General features: G+C 42.7%; 1 protein-coding gene across 2 annotated transcripts in view; it reads left to right on the forward strand.

Moving 5' to 3' along the window:
- The window catches only part of B3GLCT (beta 3-glucosyltransferase), a 632,866-nt gene that overhangs the window by 336,002 nt on the left and 269,201 nt on the right, over positions 1-27,663 (forward strand). The window contains exon 1 of one of the 2 annotated variants that reach the window (XM_068267037.1): positions 23,413-23,606. The exons of the other annotated variant lie outside the window; for it this stretch is intronic. Coding sequence (XP_068123138.1) covers positions 23,541-23,606 — 66 coding nt within the window. The 5' untranslated portion in view covers positions 23,413-23,540. Of the gene's footprint in view, positions 1-23,412; positions 23,607-27,663 lie in introns of those variants that run through there. 2 annotated transcript variants of the gene reach the window in all.

A 27,663-nucleotide genomic window follows, 5' to 3' on the forward strand; every position in this document is an offset into this window, starting at 1 on the left:
TCTGTTATAGCTATGGTACAGTTAAATAAGCAAATGTTTATAATCATGAAAATCTAATTTTTATTCATGTACTTGTTTTATCATTTACATTTGTGTCTGTTTATTCTTTCTAACAGCATGTGGTGCGCACATCTGTTCTAACTGGAGATGTCCCTCTGTTCCCCATTACAGTTTCTGTCTGTGATCTATAGACCACATACTGTATGTTTCTCCATCCTACACATGGTAATCACATGCGATTTATGCTGATCACTTGTGCAGCTGCTGCCTTGCAGGGAGCTGGGACGGCCTGGCAGACAAGCAGATCAGCTGCACCTAGCAATCCGATTTAATATTTCCAGAAATAAATAATCCACTTACTGTGGGAAGTAGATCAATATTGTTAGTGAACTTTCGGTAAACTGACTTTTAAAAGAGATTCCTTGGAGATGTATCATTAAAGGAACATTTCAGTGAAATTTAAAGTGGACCTGCACTCTTGCACAGGACAGAAGAAAAACCTAGAGAAATGCACCCTGTATGTATTTGGAGAGTTTAGCCTGTCCAATTCCCCCTCATCTGTGACTAATCACAAGTTGAGATGTTATCTCTCAGTGGTGTCAGCTGGCTGCCACGTCAGAGCACCTTATTTGTAAACAATAAACATGAAAGCCGGAAATAGATGCACTGCACATTTATTGCAGGATTTGTATCAGCTGTAACAAAATATTTTTCTTTAAAGCTAGATTGCCACCATAAAAATTAAATTTCAACAGTGTATTAAGTAATAAAGATGCTAATCCTGCATTCAAAACGTTTTCTGCGGTTATGGCTTTGAGTTATCTCATACCTTAGGAGCACTAGCCCTTTAATTGCCATTGTCTGGCAAAACAGGTGCAGTCTGGGGGTCTTTTTATCCATAATATATTCCTCCTCTTCCCTTTATTTCCTTCTCCTTCTAATGACACAAGTCAGTGCACTTCCTAGTAGAGACCTCAGTGGGAGTGTCTGAAGACTCTGGGAGGAGGGCAGGTAACAAACACACAATTAGCAAGAGGAGAAAAAAAGTGAGGGAGGAAATGTCAGGATTGGCTTCATTCAAAGGTAACCAAGATGGAATCTGTCTAGAATAGAATTCCATACTTTTCCTTTATAAAATTCACAGGAATCATTACGTGGATAGCACAATACATCTGTTATGTAAGTAAAACTAGTATTTATCGACTTATATATGTGTTTTTTATTTCTAGGTTAGCATGGGTGTCACTTGTTGTTTAAAGGTTCTTATGCTGTTGCTTATCTTTTACAGCAGAGGTGAAGCTCTGAATTCAGTTACTCACCTGAGGCTTCTTCCAGCCCCCTGAAGTCCTCCCGATCCCTCGCCATAATTCTCCATTCCCCCGCCGACCCGCTCTGAACACTGCATGCGGAGCCCTGTGCGCCTTCTCCATCGTGCTCCCCTGGTCCGGAGCATTCTGTGCTTGTGCAGTCAGTAGAAATTACTACGCATGTGCAGAACACTCCCAGCCATGGGAGCGTGATGGAGGAGGCACACCGGCAGCGCCGTGCATGGGCTGTGGTCGGTGACCCGCCAGCTTACGGAGGGGGACACCGGGGGGAATGGAGCATTGTGGCATGACCAGGAGGACTTCTGGGAGCTGCAAGAAGCCTCATGTAAGTAACTGGCCACTTTAAAGGACACCCGATGTGAAAATAAACTAATGAAATAAACAATTGTATCGTCCTTCTCCTAAAAATGACTTTTTAAGATATTTCACAGTTTTATTTTATGTTTAAATCTACTTTTTAAGTTTTAACTGTTTTGTTTTTGCTCAATTCTTTGAAGTATGCCAGAGCTAAAATCTATGAACTCTGGACCCTTTTTATCGCGTTCCTGCTTTCAGAAGCCATTTTCTGCTAGGAAAGTGTTTTATAGTTGGAATTTCTTATCAGTGACGGTCATACTGTAGTCACTTCCTGTCTGAGTCAGGACTGAGTCAGCACTTACATACCTGATATTTAACTCTTTCAGGTAGAGAAAGAAAAAAAGGAACACAGCATAGTTATTTGTGTGCTAGGCACTGTACATACCCATGTCTATCTCATCATGTCACCTTGGGTATCCTTTAAATTTACATGCCCTTTTTTCTTTTTCTTTTTTTTTACTTAACTTTTAAGTCATTTTTAAATACTGTGTAGCCATTTTGAGATACCAGCACATACTTAGGCGGAGCTAAGTATTCCAAATAATATTCCCCTCTAAGTAGTCTGTCCTGTGTTAGATTTGACTAGAAAACAGTGATTCTACTGTGGTGAGAAATGGGGAGTCACAAACAGAGGCTCAGCCGATACTGAAGCTGAGGAACTGGGTGAATAAAGACAAGCAATCATTATATTCAGCTTGATATTCAGGTAAAGGTCTTCATTTACAAAGTGACATGTCAACAGTAAATCTGCTGTCAGTGATTCGTGCAGCACTGCCTCTTCTCTTCATTCCGGAGTACTGCTTTAACATTTTGCGTATAAAAGCCGTCAAATTCTCTCACAGGGTCTTAACGCATCTGAAACTTCCATCTACAATATGAATGTCGTGTTACTAGAGGTCATGCTGAAGTTCACCTGGCTATGACTTTCATCTCCCATGAGGAATGGGGTCAGAGAGATTTATGTATAGTATAAAAAGTATCCATTGTTTACTGTAAATGTGCATCTTAGTCACTTCCTTGGCGGCCATAAAATGTGAAAACATAAATAACAATAACAAAACCGTGTTCTCCATGTGCATTTCTAAGCGCTGCCTCTGGAACAAATGCATTCATTTTTCTACTTGAATTATTGCCCGTGGCTGGTCAGTCTAATAACAAAGGCACTTTAGAAATTACATCTCATACATTTTCAAAACTGGGTTACAGCAGAGCATATTTTTAAGGTGCGCGGATCACGCCTTACTCTTTAATACTGTACAAGGAATATCACAGTGAAAGTTTCTTAAAGGACAACCGAGGTGACGTAACATGATGAGATAGACATGTATGTACAATGCCAAGCGCACAAATGACTAGGCTGTGTTCCTTTTTTTCTTTCTCTGCCTGAAAGAGTTAGAAATCAGGTATGCAAGTGACAGTTTCTGTCTAGGTCGTTACCGGGGCGGACTGGGTCAGACTATGACCGGGTGCACACATTGCAGAAAGGCTTGTGGAGCGGGAAACGCTGCATTTTATGCAGCAATGTTAGTTTATGGGACGCAGAAGGTCCAGCGTTACACTTGCGTTTTACAGTAAGCGTTCTGCAGACGCTGGTAGTGTTGCATAATATGCAGGCTGGCTGCCAAACGCACATAATGAAAGTCTATAGTAACGCATATGCATTGCGTTTTTCATGCGTTTTTTTATGCATTTTTCATTAAAAAGTAAAGATCTGTGATGTTTCTGCTTCCTGTTGTCCTGCGTACATTTAAAAAAAGGATACAAAACGCGTATGCGTTTTGCATTAGCGAACTGCAAACGCATTAAAATGCACGCAAAACGCATGAAAAACTCATCTGCATAAAAAAACCGAGACGTAGCGAAAAGGCAGTAAAATACAATAGCAAATTGCAAACGTACCATCCGAAAACGCTACTTTTTCACGCTGTGTCTTATGTCAACCCAGTCTATAGCATAACCATCACTGGTAAATAATTACAGCCCTAAAACACTTTCCTGTCAGTAAATGGCTTTTGAGTGCAGGAATGCAATAAAAAGAGTCAAGAATTCATATATTTGGGCTCTGGTATACTTAATGAAGAGAAAAACTTAAAAACTATATTTAAATATAAAATAAAACTGTGGGATATCTAGAGAAAAAAAAAAAGTCATTTTTAGTAGGAGGAGGATAGATGCAATTGTTTTTCTCATCAATTTATTTTCACCTTGGGCGTCCTTTAAAGCATCAGGGACAGTCATGCTACCCCAGGAAAAAAAAAACATGTACAGTATGTAGATAAATACTTGTTCTACTTGCATAACAGATGTTTTGTACTGTGGCTTGCAAAAGTATTCGGCCCCCTTGAAGTTTTCCACATTTTGTCACATTACTGTCACAAACATGAATCAATTTTATTGGAATTCCACATGGAAGACCAGTACAAAGTGGTGTACACATGAGAAGTGGAATGAAACTCATACATGATTCCAAACATTTTTTACAAATAAATAACTGCAAAGTGGTGTGTGCATAATTATTCAGCCCCTGAGTTAATACTTTGTAGAAGGGTATGTCTCTACCAGCGTTGCACATCTAGAGACTGAAATCCTGGCCCATTCTTCTTTGCAAAACAGCTCCAGCTCAGTCAGATTAGATGGACAGCGTTTTTTAACAGCAGTTTTCAGATCTTGCCACAGATTCTCAATTAGATTTAGATCTGGACTTTGACTGGGCCATTCTTAACACATGGATATGTTTTGTTGTAAACCATTCCATTGTTGCCCTGGTTTTATTTTTAGGGCCGTTGTCCTGCTGGAAGGTGAACCTCTGCCCCAGTCTGAAGTCTTTTGCAGACTTTAAGAGGTTTTCTTCCAAGATTGCCCTGTATTTGGCTCCATCCATCTTCCCATCAACTCTGAACAGCTTCCCTGTCCCTGCTGAAGAGTAGCACCCCCAGAGCATGATGCTGCCACAACCATATTTGACAGTGGGGATGGTGTGTTCAGAGTGATGTGCAGTGTTATTTTTCCACCACACATAGCGTTTTGCATTTTGGCCAAAAAGTTCAATTTTGGTCTCATCTGACCAGAGCACCTTCTTCCACATGTTTACTGTGTCCTCCACATGGCTTGTGGCAAACTGCAAATGGGACTTCTTATGCTTTTCTGTTAACAATGGCTTTCTTCTTGCCACTCTTCCATAATGGCCAACTTTGTGCAGTGCACGACTAATAGTTGTCCTATGGACAGATTCCCCCACCTGAGCTGTAGATCTCTGCAGCTCGTCAATAGTCACCATGGGCCTCTTGACTGCATTTCTGATCAGCGCTCTCCTTGTTTGGCCTGTGAGTTTAGGTGGACGGCCTTGTCTTGGTAGGTTTACTGTTGTGCCATACTCCTTCCATTTCTGAATGATCGCTTGAACAGTGCTCCGTGGGATTTTCAAGGCTTTGGAAATCTTTTTGTAGCCTAAGCCTGCTTTAAATTTCTCAATAACTTTATCCTTGACCTGTCTGGTGTCTTGTTTGGACTTCATGGTGGTGTTGCTCCCAATATTCTCTTAGACAACCTCTGAGGCCGTCACAGAGCAGCTGTATTTGTACTGGCAATAGATTACACACAGGTGCACTCTATTTAGTCATTAGCACTCATCAGGCAATGTCTATGGGCAACTGACTGCACTCAGACCAAAGGGGGCTGAATAATTATGCACACCCCACTTTGCAGTTATTTATTTTAAAAAAAATATTTGGAATCATGTATGATTTTCGTTACACTTCTCACGTGTACACCACTTTGTATTGGTCTTTCACGTGGAATTCCAATAAAATTGATTCATGTTTGTGGCAGTAATGTGACAGAATGTGGAAAAGTTCAAGGGGGCTGAATACTTTTGCAAGCCACTGTATTGTAAACAAAGAGAAAACTGTTCCAGGCATTTTCCATCTTTACTGCCTCTGACTAAAGAAAGTCCTGATATAATTTCCTCCCTTAGCCCCTGTTCACACTGCAAGAGCTTTTTTTAAGCGCTTGTGATATTGTGAAGCTCTTGCTAATGTAAGGCGATGTATGTGTTCTCACTTAAATTACGTGGTTTTATAAAAATCACCCTTAGCATTGCATTAGCAAGAGCTTTTCAATTCACTAGCGCTTTAAAAAGCTTATGCAGTGTGAATTAGTCCGAACTCATTTTTTTTTCTCCTGTGCCTGAAATGGTGTATGCAGAACTGCACTGTCATATCTAGTTTGATCTGTAAAGATCAGATTTCAGCAGCTTCTGCTGAGATGTGTATTTTCCTTCTCAGCCTCGTATCACACAATTTCCCTCTGAACTGCCCTCAGGCAATCGCCGATTTACAGGAATGTGGGAGGGGAAGAAGAAGAGATTAAAAAAAAAGCTTCTCTCTCCCCAGCAATGTACCAGAAAAAAAGCTGGGATAAGATTTATTACAGCAGGCACATTTATGATTATATCGAAATGATCATCAGGGTCATGATGTAGACTACTTAATAAACACAGAGCAGCGGGTAATTGGAATTCGATTTTATGACTGACAGTCCCACTTTAATACATGCCAATGTGGATGGGTGGAATTACCAGTTACCACTTGACAATTGTTTTCAAAAATGACACACTTCTTATAGCGATGAGATCCTTTCTTGTGTGGTGTAACCTTAAGCTTACCACCTCAGATGTCGCTACCTTTTACAAAAACTGAAGGTATAAGTAGCAAGCCAAGCAGGATGGGGCAGTGCTGGAATGGTAGACTAATGCAGGGTGGAATACAGACTAGATGAAGAGGTTGAGCGGCAGGGAATGACGATCGGCAGGACACAGCTGCGGTGATAACGGCGGCAAATCAACAATCACTAGGCAGTCTAATGCACTGATAACAGTTGTTATGATTGCAGTGGTAACAAGATGCTACAGGAGGAAGGAAGAAGCAGCAAAGGGTAGTATTTGAGCCACGCACAACAGCGTAAATCTGACTTGACAGAGTGATCTGCCTTCTAAGTAGCTATTTATGACGGGGAGTTAAGTGACACAACCTCAGCACTCCACTAATGGTGGTCCAGTTCAGTTTAAATGTAGCTGACAGCTACTTTAATTCAAACCTGAGTTGAAAGTAGAGTTTGGAGATAATTCATTATAGGTGCAGTAGTAGGGATGGTAAATAGAACTTTCCTAGAGTCTCATATTCTTAAAAGCTTACATATCAAACCTGAAGTGTGCGCAGCAGCCATGCCAGTGTGACAACAATCTGGTTCATTGAGCTCTCACACATAGTAATAATTAACTTTTGAATTTTCTATCACTATCCTGTTATCAGGAGTGTTTTTTTTTAGCCAAATATAAGTGTTTTGTCTGCTATACACTTTTCAGGAGAGCTGAATGCTATTCCCACTTCCTTATCTGCACAGATAAAGCATTAGTCTTTGCTATAATAAAAAAAAATGGGAACACAGACAAGTTCTTAGTAGGATAGGTATTATGTGTCACTTCAGTTATACTTTTATTGTGCTCGGTAAAAGGGCTAGTAGGCCTGCTAGTGCATGACCTCTTTTCAGGGACACTCTAGAGCTGTGAATTGGCACTTTTTTTATGTTTTGCAATGATTTCCAGACCATGTCAACCTTTCTTGGTTGTGGTTTTTTGTCAGAAATAGTGATGTAAAAATTTCTCTCTGAGAAATATTTTCTTTGTTGTAAATCCACCCATTGATCCTCATATGGGTTTGCTTACAGTTGACAGAGTACCGCGAGCAATAACAGGATGCCCCAATGCCCACGCCAACTTTTGCGAAAGCGCCTTGGGGGACTCTCTAAGCTGCTTGATGAATGAGACAAACGTCTGCTATATGAGGTTGTATCTTGTCACATTAGCTGCCCAAGAGAGTTACTACCATAGCTTTATCATGGATTTGTACACAAGAATGCACAGCTGTGCTTCACTCTACCTATAAGAAGGAAAAAGAAATCTTCCGTTTCTGAGAGCCCTGCGGGACCAATTTATCAGCTGTCAGTTAAACATAGCTGGGAGAATGGTCTTAGCAGAGAACAAGATGACCTAGTCTATGCCATTGACTAGATTATTTTATTACATATGGAATTCAGTTTCTTCTGGGTAGTTTCTACTGTATTTACATCAATATCCATCACTGCAGTATCATTTTCCACTAGAGGGCAATGTGTATGGAATGAGGTCTGTGTGTTTTCGGGAGGGTGGGGACACAGTGGGAAAGGAGATGCCTTCAGAGAGGCTGCAATGAGGGAGATAATTATCATATTTACTTTTTTTTTTCAATATCAATGGCCTGGCTATCTGTGGCTTTAGCTTTATTACTTATAGTGAAACCAAGGTGAAAATAAACTGATGAGATAAACAATTGTATGTATCCTTCCTCCTACTCCTAAAAATGACTGAACTAGTGACCTTTTTTCTATTTCCCTCTTCTCTCAGAAGTTGTATTCTGCCAGGAAGACTTTTATGGATGTAATTTGCTTGTCAGTGATATTTACTATATTCCCGAAAAGCTACTGACAAGACAGTAGCTGTCACTTCCATGCCTAAAAATGAACTCTTAGGCAGCAAAATAAAATAAGTGTTTATCTCATCATGTCACCTCTGGTACGCTTTAAGCCACAAACCCAGAAATAATTAGAAAATCTCATGCTTTCTAATTTAATTAAGACCTGTAGGAAAAATGCCCAATTGAGTACTTACTTCAATAAATGTTACCTCTGCAAGATCCGGAGGCTTCCCCCATCCTGCTCATCCTCGACAATCCTCCACCTTCCCCCCGAAAAACCACTTGCTGACGGCCTGTTCATGTGCACTAGCATGGACCACTGTGGTATCGGCGGAAAAAGTCTGATCAGGTCCATGTTACTGCGCAGGCATGAGCCGTCTGCGCAGTAACACAGACCCAGTTGGGCTCTGCTTTTTCCACAAAACAATGGGCGGGTCTGTGCTACTGTGACGCAGTGCAGCTGTGCTTTGGGGGTCCTTGCTCACGAACGGCTTGGCGGAGGAAGACTAGGAAAGCCTCTGGAGGATACACAGGCTTCCCCCGCCTGAGGCAAGTATCTGTTTTTTCCCCCGTTGGACCTGACAAGTTTACTTTAAGTTTGCATGCATGTATGTGTCAGGTGTGTGATTCAGACGCTACTGAGACGAGGAAGATCAACAGGACTGCCAGACAACTGGCATTGATTAAAATCAATATGACATCCTCCATATCTATGTCACTACAAGATCACTTAAAAGGAATAGTTTAGTATGTTTCGATTCCTAAGCCGTTATGGTGAAATGCAAATGTGAAGTTGTTACCAAATCTCTGTGCTTGTATTAGTTGTGGGCTGTCTGTTCTTTGCATAGGGAAATTGAACACACAGGAAATGCGTAACGATAGGTGTCAGCAACCAGAGAGAGAATCTGATTCTTGGAGATCTGCAGTATCCCCAAGAATACAGATATACCTAATTATTGGGGATCTGCAGAATCGCCAATAATCAAATATGTCTAACCTCTAGACACCTGAGTGTGTAAGTGTTTTGGTGCATCAGTAACCTTTGGAGCACCGGGGTAGCAGGTGGTCCAATAAGTAGAGAAGACTCTACTGCAGTCAAGGACACCTGGAGAGGGAGTCCCTGACTGATAAGGAGCAGTGTCCCCTCTGTAGAGCAGGGGACCCCTGCGGGAATGCTGGACACCCTGAGGGGGGGTGACAGCCAGAAGGTCAGACAGGCCGGGTCGGCAACAGTGTATCAGATATGCAAGGTACCAAATCAGAGATCAGAAGAATAGTAAGGAAAGCTACAGGTCATAACAGATATCAGAACAAGGCCTAGTCTGAGGTGTGAGGTCCGTGATCTCAACACCCTGGAACTATGCTAGAGAATAACACAGATGATATACAGTATTCCTAGTCTGGGGTGTGAGGGCCGTGATCTCAACACCCTGGAACTATGCTAGAGAATAACACAGATGATATACAGTATTCCTAGTCTGGGGTGTGAGGGCCGTGATCTCAACACCCTGGAACTATGCTAGAGAATAACACAGATGATATACAGTATTCCTAGTCTGGGGTGTGAGGGCCGTGAGCTCAACACCCTGGAACTATGCTAGAGAATAACACAGATGATATATAGTAAATGGCTAAGTGTGGATTCCCAGGTCCTCCTGGTTCCACCACACTGAAGGATCTGACTAAGGTCTGAGTGCTAACACATAGGCATTCACAACGCCAGACAACCAGCAACTGAACAGCAGGAGATATATATAGTAAAGCGCCCCACAGCGCCGCCCAGCTCCCATCAACCAATCACTGACTGAGCAGGAATCAGCTGATCATCCTCCTATTGGTATAAAGAGCTTGACTTGCAGCGCGCGCGCGTAGCGCTCCATCTGTGTGCACTACTAGGTCCAGACAGCCCAGACACATGTTGCTGCGGGGAAACCGCCGCACTGGACGCGGAATCCGCCGCCTTACCGTCAGAACATGCGGCGGCCCCAACGCCATCCTTCCCATGTGCACCATTAGTTCCAGATAACCCAGACGCATGCTGACGCGGACAAACCGCAGCATCAGACACGGAATCAGCCGCCTTACTGTCAGAACACGCGGCGGCTTTTCCGCTATTCATCACAAAATGACTGTGGATTATGAAGGACTAAGCACTGGACATATCAGTCACGGAATAATGGCCCTTATTCAATTCACTTCATCTCCTAAGTTTTTCATCTTTTGTTTAAAATATTGTTTCAGCACTTTGCATTTTAATACATCAGATCAAGTGTGTGATAACATGGGCATGGGGAAGCATGCTCACGTGGTTTTTTTTTTATTTTTTATTAAACTATGAATGGGAATATCTCCACGCTGCAGGGAATCACCGTGGGCTAAATTAGGCCTACAAACTCAGAACTAATATACGGATAAACTGTTCTGACTCAGAAAAGGCTCTGTTGCAACCATGTGATTTAAAAAAGAATGAAAGTAAAAGACCAACATAACTGCCAAGTATAACTGATGTTTTATAAATGGGAACCCAAAGTGCAGGGGCGCCTCTTGCTATTTTGTCACTCCAGACGAGAAAGCCTGTGAAGCAACCCTCCCAAAGTCCCCAGAAATGTGGGAAGCGTTTCACCAGAAAATACACACAAAGCAGGCAGCGTTTCACCAGAAAATGCACATAATGAAGGCAGCTTTCACCAGAAAATACACACAAATCAGGCAGCGTTTCACCAGAAAAACCACATAATGAGGGCAGCTTTCACCAGAAAATACACATAAACAAGGCTCTCTTCCCCCCCCTTCCCATTAGTTCCCCCTAATAGTCCTGGTGAACATTTACTCACCTGACAGACTTCTCCCCCAGAATGCAGCTCCCCCGATGATCTTCCTGCAGCAACTCTGGCTGCAAAACTCCCGCGCTGACAATGTCAGCCAGATTTTGGAGGAATACATCGACTGAATGGAGCCGCGCAGAATCACGAGGGACCATGAGGACTTCAGGGGCCTGGAAGGAGCTCCAGGTAAGTAAAACTGGCCAGATGTATTTCACTTTAGGGGTACCCTTTAAGTCTCGCTTCCACACTATTGCTACTAGTATGTAAACCGATGTGCAAAATTTCAGAGTTATTTTTGATTCAAGACCGCAACTTTCTAGCTATACCTTGCTAAAGCAACGCTGTATGACATAGGCATGCTGTGGTTTTCTATTAAGGAAATTGCAGTGTAGAAATTAGTCTGACATTACACTTAGTGATCAGGACAGCCAGTTCTGAAAATATGTATGTTAGGCTTCCTTTGAAGTTTGCATGGGGACACTTTGAAGCCGCAGGTGCAAAGACGAGATATTAAAACGAGAGGCAGCTACAAACATCTTGAAGAAATGGCTGGCCGGACAATTACTGATGGACACTGCTCAGTTCTACCTTTCACTACAGTGATAGCAGGTATGCACATGGCTTATTTCTAGCTATTATTTCAAAGAATAAGACCAGGGGGAAACGTACTTCTTCTGCTTGCCTCTGCTTCGGGTAAAACCGAGAGATTTCCCTGCCTGCCTAGGGGACAGGAAGCACAAGATACATCTTTAAATAGCCCCATCCTCCTACCGATCCTCAATGCCTTCCTGTCCCCTGGACAGACAGGATACAATCTTCCGGACCGCTGGGCTCCACGTCCGAGGGTAAGGCCAGCCCTGCTCCAGCCTGCCTGCGGGAGTCTTCCTATGAGGACTCTGCATGGCGACAGTTTGTAGTGGTGGTCGAGGCGGAGGAAAGGGCTAGTTAAGCGGGCCTTCCATGTTTTAGATGCGCCTCTGAAGGCCCTGCTTCACGGCTCGCGTGTGGCTACCCGATGGTAATGCTGAGCGAGGGGTGGCGTTTCCGTTTGAGGCTCTGGCAGAAGTCATTAATTGGTGGCCCAGGAACTTCCGGCAGGAAAAGCGGACCTCATGGGAACGCCGCTAGCGTCTATAAGGGCGCACAGTTGCATAGACGCTGCGGCATAGTGTGCTTCAGAAGCGTTTTCTCTGCCATCCGCCGTGAAGAATACCTCTCAGGGCAGGGACACTATGGCACATACTGTATGTGTAGCTACTGTGGCCAGCAGCGCGATCTCCGGTAAACAAGGAAGCCGTCTCACTGTAGGAGTGGGCGTAGCTGAGGGTCAGCGTGCGTATGACGTCATGACGCATTTTGGCGCTCTGCGCTTTCGTTAGATTTAGTCACAGTGCGCTGTCGTCATACTGCCAGAGAGTGTAGCGGTTGGCTGTACCGCTGAGAGGCGCATTTTACATCTTTTATTTGCCATTAAAGCCTACCCTTGGTAATGCACTATAGTGCGCTCCATTTCTTCTTTTAGATTTGTTTACATTGCCTTGATATATGGAGCAGCACACTACATTATACTAAGGAGCTGGGAGGAACTGTGAATGTGACTGTACCCCTCGTGTAGGAGCGCAAGGAAATTTGCCTCTCAACAGATGCACCCATTATCCTTACCCCCACGCTTTAGACTGTCTTTACCCCCACCTTTTAGACTTTTCAGCCCCCCAGTGTTTCCAGCTCGATTATGCAATCTTGCAGACTAGAACAGATTTTTTTTTTACCAAAGTGTACAAAAAAACCTTGGAGGAAAAATGAGAAAGGCGTATACCCCAAGCAACACAGACAATGATTTGTTACTTAAAATATCATAACTTTATATGATAATTGTCCAAAAAATAGAAAACTATTAAAAAGTAGGCGGTGGTTGATCAAGCCACCATCAACCTGCATTCACACACTCCATGCATACTGCAAACTTGATAGGACAAATATACTCAAACCCCAACAAATTTGGAGCACTTTTTGTTTTTACCAAAGGCATTGATCTGCTGTTATGAAAGACATTTGCATGATCTTGTTTTGTTGTTAGCTCCTTGTATGTCCTACGTTGTATGTTCACCCATTTATCTACTGTGCAGTGCTGTGTAATACATTGGCACTTTATACATAAAATAAATAATAATTATTCTAGATGGTGAGTTAAAGGAGGTTTTTTCCTAAAGGAAACCTGTGAGAAAAAGAGCCCAAATGGGTACTTGCCTTGGGAGAGGCTTGCCAAAGCGACTGCGATATGAAGAAGCAGAGGTAGAGCCAGAAGAAACAAAGATCTGCCCCTCTTAAAGGAATACTTAAGTGAAAAAAAATAATTTTAACTTACCTGGGGCTAGCCAGTCGCCAAGTGTCGGTGGCTATTGTGTATGCGGGACCCCAAGCTGCACGCACCGTGATCACACTCCCGGCTGCATGCTCAGTAGCGATTACTGCGCATGCGCAAAACTTTTCTTGTCATAGGAGTGCGATCAGGGTGCACGTGCCTCGGGGCCACGCATGTGCAGTAGCCATTGACTATGTGTGACTGCCCAGCTTTGCAGGGGTCGCCGCTGCTGGCTGGAGGGGACCAGGAGGACGTCGTGGGCACAGGACGAGTCCAGGGGGCTGGAGAAAATGTTTTTCTTCGCTTAAGTATCCTTTAGCCCTGATGCCCAACTTTAGAGCGTGTGCAACTCCATTTAAAGGCCAACTGAAGTGAGAATAATACAGAGTCTGCAATATGTATTTTCTTTTAAACAATACCAGTTGCCTGGCAGTCCTGCTGGTCTATTTGGCTGCAGTAGTGTCTGAATAACACAAGAAACAAGCATGCAGCTAATCTTGTCATATTTGACAATAATGTCAGAAGCACCTGATCTGCTGCATGCTTATTTAGGGTCTATGGCTACAAGTACCAGAGATAGAGGATCAGCAGGCCAGCCAGGCAACTGGTAGATCTTAAAAGGAAATAAATATGGCAGCCTCCATATCCCTCTCAAGTCAGTTGTCCTTAAAAGAAACACATTTTTTGTGTTCTAGGCTAGTAGAACGTCCTCCATTGAGGGGAGTAGTAAATACGAAGGAGGCACTCAATTGGCTTCAAACTTTTTAAACGGTTTATCAAATCCCAGTAATACACGACATGTTTCGGGGCATATCCCCTTCATCAGGTGTCCATTGAGGGGAGACAGGTTGTAGCAAGCACCCTTTCCTGCTGAATGATGTATATAGTTTCTTATTCAGGAAAAACCTTTTTTCTTATGTGTTTGCCTAAAATGATTGCTGTCATTCCAAAATCTCACGTAGACAGCTCTCGTAAATTGTGTTCTGTTCAACTGCTGATTTCTGTTTGTTATTGTTTCTGCAAATGGGCTGTACTTACATTTCTCAGTAATGCACAGCACTTGTGTCAAATTGACTCAAAACACGTCAGTCGTAAATTCTAATTTCTTTTCTAGTCCTACAAGCTTGGCTTCGAGCCGTGTAGTCAAGTCTTTTGTCTTCATAGCAGTGTCAGTTCTCTGGTTTGGATGCCGGTCTTCCTTTCATGAACCAGGCGAGGCTTGATGGTGTCAACAGGTTGCTGGCGCTGGTATTTCACACTGACTTCATTGCCTGAGAGGATCCAATATGCACTCAGTGTAGGATTGCAAATAATGATTAAGAATTTATATTTTTTTAATCTCATACTTCATTATAAAAACATGAAATAATATAGAATGAGCCTTGAAGTAATTGAGAAACTGTCTGAAAGAAAAGTGTCTGGTACTCGTAACCAGCAGTCTGAACTGTACTGTTCTCTTCTGTTGTTAGAGCAGTAACAGCTGTAGCGCATGGAGAAAGCTCACCTGTCTAATGCACTCTTATTCTCATGCACATAATAGATGGTTCTTGGTTGAGGTGGCCCCGTGTACAGTGGCCCCGATGCATAGCCAAAAGACCCAGAGTGGTGGATCATCTCTGCCAAATTCACGCTAAGTGCATTGTTCTTGAATACACAGTAAGGTGTCACGGGTCAAAACCACTACTGCTACTGGAAGAGAGGATCAGCCGGTGCTAGCCTCTTCCAGAACGCCTCTCTGGATAACGTAGTACACACTCCCAAAAGGAATGAGGCTGCACACTGAAAGCTTGAAATGCAAATAGCTTGTATTGACAGAACACATTATATGTTACGGTCTTACGCCCTTCATCAGATGTAGGTCGTAAGACCATAGCATGTAGTATGCTCCGTCAATACAAGCTATTTGCATTTCATGCCTTCAGTGTGCAGATACTAGGTTATAGTTGGAACAGAGGCGCCAGTGTAGAATAAAATATTTAAAGAGTTTAACCAGTTGAGGACCGCAGGCTTACACCCCCCCTAGGGACCAGGCTATTTTTTTACAATTCAGCCCTCTGCAGCTTTAACAGCTCACTGCAGGGCCGTACAACTTGGCACACAAATGAATTTTGCCCCTTTTTCTTGCCAGCAATTTAATTTTATTATTTTTTTAATTAAAAAAAACCTTATTTTTCTTCAATTTCCCCTACCCAGCATCCCTCCTTTCCACCATAGAGCCAATCAGTGTGGTCAGCTCTCATAGGCATCAGCCCATGAGAGGCGATCATCTTTTGAGCCGATCGAGGGGACAGCTCAGTAACAGAGCTGTCCCCATACAGTGCTGCAGGAGATCGCAGCACTGTACCATGTAAATAAATGGCGCTTTTGCCATCTAACAGTCTTCCGGCAACAATCACCACCGGCGGACTGTTTATGGAGCTCCGCTCCGTTACTCAAGCGGGGATGCGCACGTGATCCCCTGCAATACACTCCCCCAGGACTTGACTCTAATCGGCGTTAAGCGGTCCTGGGGGAGACACCTTGTGGCCGCCAATTGCCGTTGGGTGGTCGTAACATGGTATAAAAGGGAGGTAGTGGTGGACTTGCCTCCCCAAGTACACTCAAAATGGTAAATTTTTAGTAGAAAAAATGTTTTTACTTGTAACTCCAAAATGCAACACGTTTCGCGGGTCTATACCCGTTTCATCAGGCTATAACAACTGTTCAATGAGTCCAAGCAGGCAAAGCGCCTCCCTTGGACTTATTTATCAGTTGCTCCTGTTATAGTCTGTTGAAGCGCCACGAAACATGTTGTATTTTGCACTTACAAATAAAATAATTTTTCTACTGAAAATTTACTATCTTGAGTCTACTTGGTTAGGTCTACCACTTCTTCCCTTTTTAAACTCTTTAAATATTTTACTCTACACTGGCGCCTCTGTTCCAACTATAACCTAATATCTGCACACTGAAGGCATGAAATGCAAATAGCTTGTATTGACGGAGCATACTACATGCTACGGTCTTACGATCTACATCTGATGAAGGGCGTAAGACCGTAACATATAATGTGTTCTGTCAATACAGGCTATTTGCATTTCAAGCTTTCAGTGTGCAGCCTCATTCCTTTTGGGAGTGTGTACTACGTTATCCAGAGAGGCGTTCTGGAAGAGGCTAGCACCGGCTGATCCTTTCTTCCAGTAGCAGTAGTGGTTTTGACCCGTGACACCTTACTGTGTATTCAAGAACAATGCACTTAGCGTGAATTTGGCAGAGATGATCCACCACTCTGGGTCTTTCGGCTATGCATCGGGGCCACTGTACACGGGGCCACCTCAACCAAGAACCATCTATTATGTGCATGAGAATAAGAGTGCATAAGGCAGGTGAGTATTCTCCATGCGCTACAGCTGTTACTGCTCTAACAGAAGAGAACAGTACAGTTCAGACTGCTGGTTACGAGTACCAGACACTTTTCTTTCAGACAGTTTCTCAATTACTTCAAGGCTCATTCTATATTATTTCATGTTTTTATAATGAAGTACGAGATTAAAAAAATATAAACCTTAACCAGTTGGCAGCCTTGCACACATTATCTCGAGTTAGCCAGGGTGTCTTCAAATGGCATAAGCCGTTTAGCTGCCTAATGCAGCTGTGCAGAGCTGCGCAGGGAGCTTCTTTATGTTTACTTGCTCCGGTTGGCTGGATCGGTGTCTCCTGTTCATACACTGGCAGCGCTGCACTCCCAGCATCTTCTCCAGAGTTTAGATCACATGATATGACGTGCTCGTAACCCAGGGGATGGTTTCAGCGATGTAGGGACACCACTGAATGGTGGAAGAGGGGTAATGAAATAGAGTAATGTGTCTGTACAATAGGAGAGTCCTGAGGGAGTCCTGTCCCATTTGGGAGACAGAAATGTTGGCCTTTTCTCTCTACTGCACATAGTTTGTAAATTCTCCCCGTGTCTGCGTGGTAAATGTACATTTCTCTTCTGCCTATGCCTTGTTAAAGGACACCCTTGCTGGCCCCGAAACAATTGTTGGCCATCAGGTCAGATGTAAATTGCATGTGTGTGTGATGGAACAATAAAACTTCAACATGGTGTTCCAGCAAGTCCGTGTGCGGATTCCTCCTTTTGATGATATGATCTCAAGCTTACTGGACTTGTAATACCACATGTTGGATAACTATCCACTTGAGAGGAGGGGCAGCAAGGCATCCACAGCAGTATGGACATTGCACATAAGTTTGTAACAGTTTGTCAATGAGTCTGCTAGAAGATATATAGGTGACCCATAGTGACTGTGATGCTCTTGCCTTAGCACAAGATTCTGCATTGGAAATGATAGTGATTCTGTCCTGCTCTAACCCTGGCTACTCTACAGATTATCCTGCTTTCTGCCTGCTCTAACCCTAACTACTGTACAGGTTATCCTGCTTTCTGCCTGCTCTAACCCTGGCTACTCTACTGATTATCCTGCTTTCTGCCTACTCTAACCCTGGCTACTATACCGATTATCCTGCTTTCTGCCTGCTATTAACCTGACTACTCGACAGTTTATCCTGCTTTCTGCCTTCTCTCTAACCCTGACTACTCTACAGATTATCCTAACAGCGAGGAGAACGCCAGTGCATACCACTAAGGCTGCATCTGAAATGACCACCAGCTCAGTGTGCAGCACCTAAATAGATTTTCTGCACACTTCACATTCAATTCAGATGCAAATCATATGCAAATCTGCTACTACTTATCATGCAAACAGGAAACTCAGGAGGAGGGGCTGGGAGCAGCTAACCTGACAGTTACATAGTTACAAAGTTAAGGAAAGGTGGGGGTAAAGGCTGCGCATCCCTAAACACATGTTGCAATTGAATGGTTAATCACACAGGAATACACCGCCTCTGCCAGACTGAAAAATGCATGCCCTGCATCCAAGACAAGTGCTAACATTTATTAAACTAGGAGGAACTTTAGCTTCCAATATGGTTTGCATGCAAAGTATATAATACTAGAGACTTACGCCACGGTGAGGCAAACCTCTGGGCAAGTGACCTAACCTAAATTTAAAACCTTGGGCGCAGCTAAGCAAAAAAATGTGTAACTTACATTTGGTTGAACAGCGAGGAGAACGCCAGTGCATACCACTAAGGTTGCATCTGAAATGACCACCAGCTCAGTGTGCAGCACCTAAATAGATTTTCTGCACACTTCGCATTCAATTCAGGTGCAAATCATATGCAAATCTGCTACTACGTGTCATGCAAACAGGAAACTCAGGAGGAGGGGCTGGGAGCAGCTAACCTGACAGTTACATAGTTACAAAGTTAAAGAAAGGTGGGGGGAAAGGCTGCGCATCCCTAAACACATGTTGCAATTGAATGGTTAATCGCACAGGCATACACCGCCTCTGCCAGACTAAAAAATGCATGCCCTGCATCCAAGACCAGTGCTAACATTTATTATAACATGTAAGTTACACATTTTTTTTGCTTAGCTGCTCCCAAGGTTTTAAATTTAGGTTAGGTCACTTGCATAGTTATTTGTGTGCTAGGCACTGTACATACCCATGTCTATCTCATCATGTCACATGTCACCTTGGGTATCCTTTAAATGTGTCCCTATTTTCCATTGGGAGAGGTCAGTAGGACAGTTCAAATCAACCAGCAGGTGCCTTTTCAAGAATCGCCTGTCATCTTTTTCATTTGTTTTTTTTTATCTTGCTATAGTGTGTTTCTTAGCACTGTTCCAAGCCTTTTTTTTATACCTACTGAATAAAGCAAGAATACTTCTTTTCTCATAGAAAATCAGAATGAATGACAGGAAGGCATCAGAAGTAATTATGTAAAAAAATCTTTGACCTTTGTTGTTGTGCTTTCCCCTCCTGAATACATCATGCATTAAAAATGAATAGACCTTTCCACTGATACATAATGTATCCTGCACACCGTGCTATTAGACTTTCTGGACGCCGCGATGTGTGGTGTTATGGAACATCTTAATAAAAGTGTCATCATTAGAAGGTGATGTTGAAGGGGAACAGAACTCAGCGTTGTCCCTTTTCACCACTATGCTAACATATTACTTTGAAAACTATTTTATGTGATGCTATAAAACCTCATTCAGACAGGATGAGCGGCTTGTGATTTGTTTGTTCGTTAAGGAGCCCATGGTACTTATCCAAAGTACTCGTATGCGAATGAAATGTGCTGTCTGCATAATGTTGGCTTCTGTGTCATATTTAAAATGTGTTTCATCTTTAGCAATAGCCAAGTCCTCTGTTTTAATTTATTGTCCTTCAATGAGATAATCAGTTCAGGGTTCTCCACCTTCCCTGAATGTATCCTGAAAAGTTAAAACAACCCAAAAACATACTTGCCTAAGAAGAGGGAGACCTCTGGTCCTGTAGAAGCTTCTCATTTCCTCCTCAGTGACCCTCTGGAAAGGCGGGGCCACGCTCTTCTTCTGGCACAAGTGAGGCTGCTGTGCTACACCTGCACAAGCACGTCCACGCCTGTGTAGTAGCACAAGCGGCTCCGGTTTACTGCATAGGCACTGCCTGAAGGGGCAGCATGGCCCTGATCTTCATTCTAACTAGCACTTATTGGAATCATTCAGGGGAGTGGGTAGGGATGGGGGGGAGGGGGGAGTCTATGCTTGGTAACCGGGGTACCAGAGGAAGGTGTGTGAAACCTTTAAGGTCCTGGAGGTTTCCTCCTTCTTGGGTAATTATATTTTATACCCGAGGCTCGCCTTGGGTACACTTTAAAGCAGATTTACCTATAACTAATTATAAACAGTTAAGTCACTGGACTCCAAACAACTCAAACCTTAGCCCAATGGAGCACATTAGGGACCACCTCTATTGATTTGTTCAACTGGATCAACCAAATCAACCCAGGGGGATGTTTTGCTTGATTTGGTCATCTTTAAATAGACAAGATATGTCTAATGTGAAAGTTCAAGCACCCTTGGGAAATAGTGACCATAATAAGACCTACAACTTAACAGAGTAGTGAGCAAGGGAGCAATTAAAGCTATGAATTTTAAAAAGGCTAACTTTATAAAGTTCAGAGACTCGTGTAGTCTTAGACTGGAATAGTAAATTACAGGGCCAACGCACTGAAAGTAAATGTAAAACATTCAAAGAGATTTTTAATAGCTATTGAAACTTTCATGTCTTAAGCTGCGTACCCACCTGGCAATTTTCAAAGCGATTTCAAATGACATCGCAAGGTGGGTACAGGCGTACAATTGCGAACATCGCCTAGCGTCGTGCCGATGACGACGGACCAACACGGTGGATTGGATCTTTGAGATCCCTGACGACACTGCGCAAAGTATAGTGATCACGGAAGTCTCGCTCGCACCGCCGCGTACCTCTTGTGACCTTGCACTTTAACCCACCGACAGGAAAAGGCGTCGCTGACAACCGTCATCAAGGGGACGTCACAGGAGCCGTCGGGCGGTGAGTATGCAGCTTTACAGGAATAAAATTCTAGATCTAAGAAAAGTCCAGTATGGATCAAGTATACCATTTAGGATGTGATTAGGAGTGTCTTTAGTGCCCTAAAGCCTTAGGGACTAAATCTGCATTAAAGAATTATAAGAAATGTAAGAAATGTAACAAATGCAAAAAGGTAAGCAGACTTGCAAAACTGGACGCGGAAAAGAAAACACTAGTGATATAAGGTCAAGTCTAAAAAGGTTTTACAAATTCATAAATTCAAGAAGGCCGAGGATATACTGTAGGACTTTTACAAGATCTGTCAGGGAACGTGGTTGTGGAGTACAGAGCTAAAACCAAGATTTCAAATGCATGCTCTGCTTCTGTCTTTACCCAAATGATGCCCTTAACTCATAATATGGCTCTAGGTTGTTTCCACTTTACTTCATTCAGCATGATTTGCTTAACAAATGAAGGTTAGGAACCCCATATTCTTACCTTCCTGTGTTAGAGACTCAGAGATGGATTAAAATAATAGATTTATACACACCTGGGGCTTCCTCCAGCCCAATCCGCATGGATCACTCCCACACCACTGTCCTCAGCCTTCTCTATCACCGGTATTGGGTCCCGTAACTTCGGCCAGTCGATGCAAGTGCAGTGCGCTCCCTCCGTACTGCGCAGGCGCTTGTGTAAGGCAGGCGCCGGAGAGATGGAGGGAGTCGCTGCGCATGCGTAAAACTGGCCGCGACTGGCTGAAGTTATGGGACCTGGTATCGGCGATAGACGGCTGAGGACAGCGGCGTTGGAGCGAACCATGCGGATGGGGCTGGAGGAAGCCCCAAGTATGTATAAATCTATTCTATGACTTTATCTCTGAGTCTCATTAGGCCACAGAAGGTCCAAAACCTGCCAGTCCCATCAGATTTCTAGTAACTGCTGTAAGTGACAGCAACACAGTCATTTATAGCTCATTTTACTGTGGGAGAAATATACTTCTTAGTTGTATGTTTTTACATGTATTTAAAATTTTACAATGTTTGCAATAGTGGTCCTGTAACTACCCATTGTCTTGTCCATTGAGCTTGTGCACAGTGGGGTCCAGCTTTCTTGTGTTGGCTCACACATGTGGAACCTGATGAGGCTGACATATTGCGTGTTCTGATCTGGTTTTCTTCTCATTACAGTTTTAGAGAATGCCTGAATTTTGTTGTAGCCTTTCTTGTTAGCTACACCAGATCATGAACTAAGTGCTTCCACCTGCAGAATTGCTGGTCACTTGCTATTTTTTTCCACCATTGTGATGCAATTCCAGTGTCTGTGTATGAGAATATATGATCAGCAGTTACAGATATGACACAGAACTGTCTGGTACCCAACAATCATATCACTGTTTAAATCAGAGGTTACATTTTTTTTTTTCTCCTATTTTGATGTTTGATGTGAATATTACCAAGATTTGGTTTTGTATCTGCATCATGTTATGCATTGCTTTGCTGCTGTATGAGTGATTGATTACATAACTGCACGTTTACAGGTGTCCCTAATAAAGTGCTCAGTGAGCCTATATTACTTTGCTCCTATAGATGGGCGTTTCCCTCCAGCGTGACTGTCAAGGACAGATTTATAATTTTCCCACTTTTAGGCCAACTTCCCCTTAACTTACTACCCATGCGCTGCAGTGACCCTCCCATTCCGTGTGCAGCCCCCTCTCAAGGGCATAATGTCCATGTACAGCATCTCTCTCTGTTATACTGTATACAGCTACCTTGAGCTGCATCTCTTTTTTTTCTTCCATTCCATGGGCAGCCCACTTAACCACTTCACTTCCCTGGTAATTTTTACAGTTCAGCTCAGCTGTTATTACTTTGGCAATAACTTTATCAATAATTATCACAACTAAATTATCTATTTGTTGTTAGTAATTACCTTATTTTCTATGCATTTTAAAAGGAAATTAGGGAAAAAAAGCGAAAAAATACACAATATATACACTTTCATACATTATATCTTTAATGTAAACAGTTCTATTGTACATTAAACCCACACAATTTGTCGATCACTCCTGTTTATTTAAACATGTTTTGATAATGTATTAAATGTAACAATTAAGTGATGTATACAATCTGCTACTGTCTGCTCCTGGAATGTGTATTTTACACATATTTACTAATTAATTCTGCTGTTGAATTCCCTAGAAGGAGGAGAGGGGTTTCCTGTAATTACTTTACAACTCTGTAGTGATGTTATCATGTCAGAGATACAGTGTTATCTAAGATTTTGTAGGGAGGAGAGTGCAGAGACGTATGTTAATGTCATAAGGACACCAAGTGGTTAAAGAGAAATTTTAGCTAAAAGGGGGGAAAAAAATAAATCAATATATTGCAAAGTGAGAAGTTAAAAAAAATAGAAAAGAGACCAAGACATGATCGCTATTCGCCCTGTAATTTGGTCATGTTGTTTGATCCACAATCAGCCTGCACCATCATTACTAGTGGCAGGCATGGAAAAAAACAGCCAGCACCAACTGCCATTATCTATAACCACTCCCCTAATAATGCGATAGGCTAAACGTTTTTTCTTTTTTATATATATATAGATATACATATGCGCAGAAGGAGATACTGGTTGCTTGGTAGTTGAAAACAGCCTTGATTTGCCACAATGCAACGAGATTCACATACAGGACACAGTCAGGACCTAGGTCATCACTCCTGACATCGCACTCTGGGATGGGTTTCATCTTAATGTCCAGCCATTCTCGTAGGCAGCAGCAGCCAAAATCCCAAGTCTATGAGGTATTTTCTGAAATCCGGCCCTGACTGTCCTGTGTTGTCTGGATGCTCAATTGAAGCTGCCCTATTTATTTACTGTTAAACAATACCAGTTACCTGGGAGACCTGCTGATCTATTAGTCTGCAGTAGTGTCTGAATACATCAGAAACAAGCATGCAGTTAACCTTGTCAGATCTGACAATAATGTCAGAAACACCTGATCTGCTGCATGCTTGTTCAGGGTCTATGGCTAAAAGTATTAGAGGCAGAGGGTCAGCAGGCTTGCCAGGCACTTGAGATAAATATGGCAGCCTCCATATCCCTCTCATCTCAGGTATCCACCTCACAGGACACCGCTACACATGCTTAGATCAGTGATCTGCAAACTTGGTTCTCCAGCTGTTAAGGAACTACAAGTCCCACAATGCATTGCAGTAATCTGACAGCCACAGTCATGATTCATAAAGGCAAATTCATTGTGGGACTTTACAGCTGGAGAGCCAAGTTTGCAGATCACTGTGCTAGATTCTTGGCTGAGACGGCCTGGAATGGCTGCCTTGGCAGTTCAGTCTACTTTAGTGTGTTTGAGACTTTATAAATGCTTGCAATAGAAGTACACTTATGCTGTGATGAGCTCTAGAAGTTTGGTTTCATTTCTACAGAAGTTGTGTTGTTGTTTTGTGTTGATTTGATAGGAATTATGCATGATGTTACTCTCTCTGCTGTTGAAATGCATGAATAATTCATAGATCCTCACATCCTACTGTACATTATAAAGATATTAGAAGCCACAAAGGAGTCCCTTAGCTATGAATTTATAGGCCGAGTGCCATTTTGTGATGGCTGAATTGATGGGTGACTTTATATTTCATTGCGAAAGCAGCAGGATTCCATAGATGAATAGGACCCATTGCACAGTGTGCCCACAATTCCATGCTAATTGTGGCCTAAATGGTGTTTTAGTTTATTCCCACTGGTTATCTAATCCACCTTGAAACTCTTGATGGTTAGTGGAGGGCAGGTCATTTATATAACATTAGCCACGCCAGTGAGAGCAACAAGCAGACTTTCTCAAGTGTTGTTTAACCACTTCACCTCTGAGGGGATTTACCCCTGAAACACCAGAGCAATTTTCACCTTTCAGCGCTCCTTCCATTCATTCGTCTATAACTTTATTATTACTTATCGCAATGAAATGAACTATATCTTGTTTTTTTGCCACCAATTAGGCTTTCTTTAGGTGAGAAATTATGCCAAGAATTATTACATTCTAAAAGGGGTTTTAATGGGAAAATAGGAAAAAATGTGGGAAAAAAATCATTATTTTTCAGTTTTCGGCCATTCTAGTTTTTAAATAATGCATGCTACTGTAATTAAAACCCATGAAATGTATTTGGCCATTTGTCCAGGTTATAAAACCGTTTAAATTATGTCCCTATCACAATGTTTGGCGCCAATATTTTATTTGGAAATAAAGGTGCATTTTTTTCAATTTTGCATCCATCCCTAATTACAAGCCCATAGTTTATAAAGTAACAGTGTTATACCCTCTTGACATAAATATTTAAAAAGTTCAGTCCCTAAGGTAACTATTTTTTTTTTATTGTATTTTTTTTTTTAATTACAAAAAAAAAATTGGGGAGTGTGGGAGGTAATGAGTTAATTTTATTATGTAAAACTAATGTATTTGTATATGTAAAATGCTTTAGGGTGTAGTTTTACTATTTGGCCACAAGATGGCCACAGTGATGTTTTGTTCATGCGACCTGTAAGCGTCCGGAAGGACGCCTACAGGAAGCACTATGAGGCTGGGAAAATCACAATGATTGCGCTGTTTCTCATAGAAGCAGCAGATCATTGCGGGGGCTTAGATCAATGAACGGGAATGGATTTTCCCGTTCATTGATCTCCGGGCGAGCGGGCGGTGGCATGCACGAGCGGCGGGAGCGCGGACAGCGGCGGTAGCGCGGGAGGTACGGATTTCTCTGTCCCTTGGTTTTATAAGGATGGAAAAAGGGACGGCGATATCCGTACCGCGGGGGGTAAAGTGGTTAAACGCCTGAAGCCTCAGTTCACATCTGTTTTGTTTACCTCTGCATGGAATAGACATTCATTTCTACAAACTTGGGCTTTTACAAAATGCAAAACTTTTTTTTCAGTGTAAGAATGTAAAGTATCCACGGCAAGTGATCACAGGTGGACAGCTCCTCATGTCAGCAGGGTACCACTTTAAAGGGACCCAGAGCGCTACATAAAAGTGAAATTAGGACTTATCTGGGGCTTCCTCCAGCCCCCCCCCGTAGCCCACGAGGCCCCCCGATATCCTCATCAACCCTCTCCTGGTCCCACTGCCGGCTTCAGCAATTGGCGGCTCTTGGGTGAAGTAACATGTGCGCACCCCCATCATGTCATCATGCTGGTCAGCATAAGCCTCCTGGGCATGCGTGGTTCTCGAAAGACTACAACCGTGCACGAGGGTTACGGAGACCTCGTGGGTCCTGGGGGTTGGGGGGGGTTATTTGTGGTACACATGCGACATGTATGAACCGTATGAACTATATGTGTTGTATGTATGGATTAGATTGCTGTTCACATCCCATCTGATCTATAAGGTTACATTTAAGCCCCTGGAGTTACCCTCAAGCTGGAGTTAACTTCAGGCCAGCATAACTGGTTTTATCTGTTTTTTGAAGGCCGAAATCATTGCCTGTGAACGAGGTGTCCACACTCGGCTGTGTTGTATTGCGCAGAAGTGGATATCATGATTTGTACTGTGATCACGCGCCTACGACAGCAACCGTATATGCGCTTGCGTGTGTTATGGTTTAGGGAGTATAATTTGATTGGGAAAATGCCTGGACTCCGGGACTTTTGCTGAGACCAACAGATGTGATGGATTGTGTCGCCAGGTGTTTTCCCCTATGGAGGATTGACGGAGTCCCCTCTTACTTGGGTGATGTTGCTACAACACTTGGTAAAGGATGCATGCTTACTCATAATTACTAACATTTAGTCTATGATTCTGCAAATACCTTCTTAAAGATACATTTACATTTATAACAGAATTATAGAACAATAAATACTATTATTGTTTGAATTATTCAGTTTTGCCTATATTCCTCTTTACCCTACTATGCTTTGTAGCAGGGCTTAAAAACACTATATTTTGGGGCAAAACAAGGCTGGTGGAAGCCCCAGGTAATATAACATTTTATTTTTATGTAGCGCTCAGGGTCCCATTAAACCCATTGTTGATCAGCAGATCTGACCTGTCGGAAATAATCTTACTCTCTTGTCAATTGTACAGGAGATTGCATTGTGTGTACCCGGCATGATGGCCTGCCATATTGAGCGTGGCCCAGGAATACCTTTTAGGGACAATTCCCCCCCCCCCCCCTGAAAATCCTGGGCTTGCCCCTGGACGAGGATGTATATTTCAGAGATACTGTACATATTCACAACATATGTTAAATTATTGAAATGTTTATGCAATGTCTGTCAGCATGTAGCAAAGTAAGAACAGACCCCGAGATCTATTTTTTAAACACACTGATTAGGAGCTGTTAAGTACATACATTTAAATTTGGGCCAGTTCTCCAAATAACCTCAGCTTAACAAAGTCTTAAGAAATCAGCATATTATAGTGCTTCATACATTGCCAACATAAGCATTTAAAACAAGCAAAAGCAAGATAATGGTTTTCTTTAAGGAAACTGGAGATTTGAAGGTTTAGAACCTCTTCCAGGTTTCTATCCATGGTATTTCACACATGATAATCAATGTAAACATTGTTTTTTGTTCTGTGAGAGGTTTTAAAAGGTTAATCAGCAGATGTTCTTATTGCGTTTTAGCTAGTGAAAGTTAGTTGTATAACATCACCACAATGATTATCAGGGCCGGTTCTAGCTCCAGTGGGCCTCCCCCAGGATAGCCAGGTGTGTCCCCCAGGATTAGGTAGCGCCCCACCAGTATAAATTGACAGCTGTACCCCCCAGTATTAGGTAGTCTCCCTAGTATAGATAGCCAGATGCCCCCCGTTTTAGGTGGCCTCCCCATTTCCCCGCCATATGCAGAGTGATG

The sequence above is a fragment of the Hyperolius riggenbachi genome, chromosome 2 (assembly GCF_040937935.1).
Source record: "Hyperolius riggenbachi isolate aHypRig1 chromosome 2, aHypRig1.pri, whole genome shotgun sequence".
NCBI lineage: Eukaryota > Metazoa > Chordata > Amphibia > Anura > Hyperoliidae > Hyperolius > Hyperolius riggenbachi.